Genomic DNA, 6,641 nt, shown 5'->3' with positions numbered 1-6,641 from the left:
AACGTGGCCTTGTTGAGCCTGTTAGACTGCCAATAAATTTTCAATTCAACAAGGTTATCAATAGAAATCAAACAAAATAAAACATGGAAAAGAAAATAAGATGATACCTTTTTTTATTGGACATAACTTATACATTTCTTGATTAGCTTTCAAAGGTTGCCCTTCTTCGTCAGATCGGAATTCAACAAGAAAGAGAGCATTGTTCAGCCTTCCTTTTTGAGTCACCCTCGCTGTTTCTTGTGCCTTAGCAAAAGGGCCCCATAAGTTTTTGTTTTCTGAAACTCTTAGTAATTTTTCAAGGTGCAAGGTCTGAGCTACGAGACTGTTATCTAATATCAAACCCTGCAAACCTGGGCAGCTTGCTATTAGACAGTAAGTGTGGTTACTGCTACAGACTAGAGGTTGGAGGAGCCAAACAACCAAGCTCTGGCCCAGCCCTCAAGCTTTCTAATTACTGATGCTGTGTCGGGATAAATATTGGTTGAGTCATGGACTCAGTTGCCAATCTCACCGCTTATGCCACATTTAAAAATGATTTTTCTGAACACTGGTTCTGCAATGTTACAACTGGAGGCGAAGCCTGATGACACTGAAACCTGGTTAGTTTTATTTAGTTTATTTGTTGCATTTGTATCCCACATTTTCCCACCTCGTTGCAGGCTCAATGTGGCTTGCAATACATCATGAGTAGTGGAAATAAGAAGAGAGTAGACATTTGGTATTACAGAAGGATTTTGGGTTACACGATAATGATAAACAAGAAAGTAATGTAACACGAAGATATCATAAACATGATAGCAATATAGTAAGAGAACATATGAAAACAGTTTTGGTTACATGTGGGAGAGTTCACATGTGTTGATCTTTGTGGTATGTCCTTTCAAAGAGATGGGTTTTCAGTAGTTTGCGGAAGTCGGTCAGTTCATTCATGAAGGTTCCCAAGCAGCAACGCCTTTTACAGATCCTCTTTCGTTATTGGGCAATGTAGTGTTGGTTGCCAAATTAGTCCACTTGGCTAAGTAGAAATGAAAAGCCCAGGTTAACCCACCCTTTAGACTGGACTAGGTGGTCATTTAGGGAAAGCAGCTTCTAGGGGGTGCCAAAAGCAAAACAACAGATCTTGACAGCACCACAAACTCAAAGAAACAGCAGGAAGTACTTTTACCAACAGGGAAGGTGGGCAGTTTTCATACAGCACACTCACCCAGATTATTCTGGAAGTGATGTTTGGTTATGATTGTTGGGGGGGGGGGGGGGGGGGGGTAGGGTGGATTCAAGGAGCCTAAAGTTAATGGGGGGAAGCACAAAGCTGATGGTTTTCATGGGGTGCCTAATACTTTGCACCAACCTTGGAAGTGCCAAACAAATAGGTTGTAGGTGACGGTATTGGAATAACGTAATTCATCTGTGTCTAGGGTGTGAGAGTCCAAAAAGATGGGTTCAGCTGAGGACATATTTGTTGACACTTTAATTTCATTGTCAGTGGATGGAAGATAGGATGTTGTGAATGCTGCAGAAGGATCCAGTAGGGCTTATAGAGAGGGGGTTACTGGTTATTGAGTTTTTAGTTGACCTTATGTACTCAAGGTCCAATCTCCTTGATTATAAACGGGTGCCTTCTGACCCTGACAGGGAGGCAGACTGTTCAAGGGCTTGCCATCTTTCAGTCTATACACAAAAGCCAGAGAAGCTTCGCCTCCTTCAGAAGGTCTGATTTGATTTCTGTGGGTAGCTCTCATCATCCAACACCTGCAGCTCATTGTTTTTTAGAGGAAAAGCCCATACGCCTCTGAGTCTTCTATTTCGTACTTCCCGAATGCACAGCGCACAGATCGACGCTGTGGTGGTGTCAGCGGGAACAATAAGGGTCTTTTCATTATGAAAGGGTTCCTGAAATGAAAACGTAGAGAACGTTCTGCAAGAGAGAGAGAGGAGAGAGAGAAGAAGGCGTCATGACTCGGACCATTCTGAAGCCTCTGAAAAACACCCAGGGGACCAATTCTGTAACTGGGTGTCACAATTTAGATGCCTAGATGCCATTCACTGAGCACTAATTCTATATCAGCATCTGGGCACCATGATTCCAATATGCATACACTAATGTAAATCAGCATTAATGCGCCTACAATACCAGGCGTAAAGGTGTTCACCTAGCCCGTAACTTACAGTATTCTTTCAGTTACGTGCGTGAATGTTGGCCCTTTCTAGGATCCACCCATGCTCCTCCCCTGTGAATGCCCTCGTACATTTATTCACTAAGGGGCCCTTTTACTAAGGCTCCTACGTGCGTCCAATGCGTGTCAGATTGGAGCTACCACCTGGCTACCACATGCCCCGGACGGTAATTCCAATTTTTGACATGTGTCCAAAACACGCGCTTACCCGGCGGTAATCAGCAGTTTACGTGCATTGACGCTTACCGCTCGGTTAGTGCACGAGACCTTACCGCCAAGTCAATGGGTTTCAGGCTGGAAACGGCCATACGCTGGTTTTAATTTTGCCGCACGTCCATTTTCGGCCACAAAAAAGGCCTTTTTTTTCCAGGCAAGCTGAGAAATGGACCTCCGCATGTCCAAAATACGCGCCTACACCAGCGCAGACCATTTTCAGTGCGCCTTAATAAAAGGGCCCCTAAATGAGTTGTGTGCATCATTTGTAGAATAGCTCCGAGCACCCAGCTAACACGTGTTCACGTCAACACTTACTCGTGTAAGTGCTAGCATTGTATAAATTATGCTTGCAATTGGCACGAAATTTAGGCACATATTATAGAACTAGTAAAAGAGGCCCGTTTCCAACAGAAAGAAGGAAACGGGTGCTAGCAAGGTTCCAGGGCCCCCTCCCCCTCCTCTCCTCCTCCTCCCCCTCCCCCTCTGACACCCTCCCTCCTCCCCCCCTCCTCCTCTCCCCTCTCCCCCTCCCCCATCCTGACCCCCCTCCTCCTCCCCCCTCCCCCAGGGCCCCCCCACCCTCTCACGTCTGAGGACCCCCACCCCCTCCCCCTCCCATCTCAGGACCCACCTCCCCCTCTCATCTCAGGACCTCCACCCCCTCCCCCCCCTCCTCTCTTGTCTTGGGATCCCCCTCATTCCGGACCCCCCTCTCCAATTTACGCCACCCAGCGCCTCCCTCCTTCTGTCTCTGTGGCCTCCGAATGCAAGGAGGACCGTGTGTGAGTGCCCCAGCCCTTCGTTACGTGGCAGGTGCTGTTTAAAACGTTTTACCTCCTGCTCTGCCGGCATCTCCTCAAGTCCACCAAGTACAGACACCACTTCAGACAGGCTGTGGTTCGCTGTTCCTCTGGTCCCGCCCTCATTCCTGTTTGCGGCGTCTGTACTTGGTGGATTTGAGTGTTGCCGGCCGAGCAGGCAGTAAACCTTTTAAACAGCAGCTGCCACGTACCAAGGGCTGGGGCACTCGCACACATCCTCCTTGCACTCGGAGGCCACAGAGGGACGGAGGGTGACATACGGGGGGGGGGGCGGGACTACTGAACTGGTGAGGGATGGAAATGGTGGTGCGAACTTGTAGCGCCCGTGCTTGAGTCGCGTCGCAGTTTCCCAGGCAACACTGGTGACGTCACCAGAAGGCTTCAGACATTACGAACCAGGCTTCAACTTCTTGGCAGTCAGTTTCAGAACGTTGGAGGTGCAAATTATTATAGTAGATGGGGGGACAGTGGTGATTTTCTGCCAGCTCACATAGGTCACTAACATGGAACCTTTGTGGCTGTAGTGGAAAGTGGCGCCCTCTGCTGTCCCAGACCTGCTACCTTTTTTAAAATGTATTTATTTTAATTTTGAAAACTACCATTGTGCATGCATACAGAAAGAATGCATTGAATCATAACACTGTGTTGTTTTACTTATCAGTTTTCCACTCGAGTGTAGGGAGCACTTCAGAGGTTAGGGGCATTTCTGAACTTTTTCCCAGCTTTCAGCAGAAGATTTGCTTGGTATTCTTGTTGTTCTAATTTTGCTTGCTCCCCATCTCCCCCTGCCTCCCCACTAGCCCCCCAGTGGCTTTCATTTACTCCTTTTTACGGATCTACAGAGGTTTCATGCTGCTGGCTGCATGCCAAATTCTCTTAAGTTGCATTTAAACCCTGTGAGCAAGTCTGCAACCACTAGAGGTCCTCGGTGCCTGAGATTTACCGACTAGAGGTAATGCAAGTTACCACACCATTACCAATCCTCTGCAGAAACAAAACAGCATGCTCTATTTCACTAATAGGAGCGTGCAGGACGTCAGGAGGAAGAGAGAGCAGGACAGGGAGTGCTGTGGTGCTGGAGACCAGAACTGGACAAGGCTTCAGCTGGTGAGGGCTAGGGACTTCCAGGGGCCCAGATGAAATTTTGGAGGGGGGGCCAGGCCCCGTGGCCCCACCTAGCTATGCCACTGCTCTCTGTATCTCTAAATGACCAGAGGTTAAGTCATGATGTCGTACCTGCGTGCTGCGCCTGGGGCCTCTACTATTATGAATTGTCCGCCTCCTCTGCCACTGATGGATGGATCGCTGAACCTCCTTACTCATCTGTCCTGCCACTGCGGTGGACTGGAAGTTAACAATGTGATGAAGAGCTCCAAAAAATGTGGTCAGATAATAACCACCTAGAAAAGAAAGGCCCAGGGATATCAGGAGCAAATATATTTTGGTTCCCAGCTCTCTGTACCTCTCATGTCCACTTATAACTCTTCTTAGCCATTGGCTTTATTTTCTGTTTTAACGTCACACATCCCTTTATGTCCCCTAATCCACCTAGAATTCAAACTACACATTTTCAGAATACATTTCAGGGCGGCCATCTTGGGGTAAATATTCAGCCGATGACAGTCGGGGTTTTTTTTAATTCTCCGCTGACGTTATGGCCAGGTGTTCAATGCCAGGCTATGTCTAGGCACCAGCATCTGAATGTCCAGTTTGATAGCGGCCAGCTATCCCTTATCTGGTTCAGTGCAATAGTCAACACTTAACCGCCTAAATGAAACCAGACAAAGATAGGACTGTGTTTTATATGGTCCAATTTGTCCATTTAACTTAGGCAGTGAAGTGCTGAATATCAACCACATAAGTGCCATATCTGTCCCCAGAGTGCCCACAAAATCACCAGCTATGAGGTCAAGTAGTGGGTAGGGTTGATATTTAGCAGCACTAACGGGTTAAGTGCCATAAAATATCAGCGGATAACCCAGTGGTGTTCCTTGGTCGGCTGCCACCCGGGGCGGATTGCTGCTGCGCACCCCCCCCCCCCCAAGGGTGCAGCACAACACCCCCTGGGTGCAGCGTCGTCATCCCCCTCCGGCGCATCACCTCCAAGCCCCCCACTGGGTGAATTCTTCTAACCTGCTGGGGTGCTGGGAGCAGTCGCGTGTCTGTTGGCTCCACTGGTTCCCTGCTCCCTCTGCCCCAGACAGGAAGTAACAGCAGAGGGAGCTGGGAACCAGCGGAGCTGACAGCCACGCAGCTGCCTCCCTGCACCCCTCCTGCAGCGTACACCCAGGGCAGACCACCCCCACTGCCCCACCCTCGGTACGCCGCTGGGATAACCCCTGCACAAGCGATTTAACCAGGCAAAGGCCTCTCCTGCCTGGATAAATTGCTTTGACTATTGACCCCCTAGTTGTTAACCTGTACAGTTGCAAAAACACTGATGAACAGCACAAAAGAGAAGAGACAGATGATTGTATGTCTGTGCAATCCTCTCTCTCTATGACATTCAGTAATTGTAGTTTAGTTTATATCACCTCTCATGCACCAGGAGAAAAAAGCCATGGAACATGGCAATGGCCACAATCATGGAGTTCAACACAGCAGCACAGAGATGGTCAAAGTGCAGAGCATACAACGCATGAACGCAAACAAAAAGCACGAAGAGCTTTCAAAAATGGAACAATTCTTTAATTCATGGACCCGACATGGATTTTGGCGCACAGTGCCTGCATCAGAGGTTGCCGAGTTAACACAACATTTAAGTTGACAGCCTTACGTTAGACTCTTACAATGTGGGACTCTTTTGTCTTTGCAACCCCTGATGCAGGCACTGTGCGCCGAAACACGGCCCATATTGGGTCCATGAATTAAAGAACTGTTTCATTTTTGAAGGTTCTTGGTGCTTTGGTTTTGCGTTGTGCTCAATCATGGGAGAACAGGATTAAGATTTTTTGATTTCATATTATCGTTGAAATATGAGGTCAAGTAGTTGGATGGTAGGGTAGAAACCTGGTCACCATGTTCTACAATCACTCCTCAGTGGCCTGATATGTTGGCTATCTGGAATCATTGGAGGAATAGAACGCCAACTCTAAGAAAAGCCTACTCCAGGCACACCAGATGATAAACAGTGAGCAGGAGTACGTGGAATGATACTGTGAAAGAGTTAGCTAAGACAAGATGGCCATTCATAGCCTCCAGATGAAATATACTGTACCTTCTCCCTGTAGTTGGGTAGGATCCAGAAGTTCCATCATATACTCCACATCCAACTGTACGGAAGTGAGGTCACTGCCAACCAGAACGTAGATCAGTACAGGAAGAAAGTCATCAGCACCGTAGACCTCTGTGCACAGAGTCAAGTCATCGTGATTAGAAAATCCCTTCAATGCCTTTCTCGTACACATCCTGCTATTTCATTGAGGTACCC

General features: G+C 47.9%; 1 protein-coding gene across 1 annotated transcript in view; it reads right to left on the bottom strand.

The window, feature by feature from the left end:
* Positions 1 to 675: 675 nt before the first annotated feature.
* The window catches only part of RINL (Ras and Rab interactor like), a 46,478-nt gene continuing 40,512 nt past the window's right edge, over positions 676 to 6,641 (bottom strand). Inside the window, 8 exon segments of the mRNA XM_030219998.1 lie at positions 676 to 1,652; positions 1,655 to 1,704; positions 1,706 to 1,769; positions 1,772 to 1,811; positions 1,813 to 1,899; positions 1,901 to 1,915; positions 4,448 to 4,611; positions 6,429 to 6,557. Coding sequence (XP_030075858.1) covers positions 1,603 to 1,652; positions 1,655 to 1,704; positions 1,706 to 1,769; positions 1,772 to 1,811; positions 1,813 to 1,899; positions 1,901 to 1,915; positions 4,448 to 4,611; positions 6,429 to 6,557 — 599 coding nt within the window. The 3' untranslated portion in view covers positions 676 to 1,602.

Source organism: Microcaecilia unicolor, chromosome 11, assembly GCF_901765095.1.
Source record: "Microcaecilia unicolor chromosome 11, aMicUni1.1, whole genome shotgun sequence".
NCBI lineage: Eukaryota > Metazoa > Chordata > Amphibia > Gymnophiona > Siphonopidae > Microcaecilia > Microcaecilia unicolor.
This window is presented reverse-complemented; position numbering and strand designations above follow the sequence as displayed.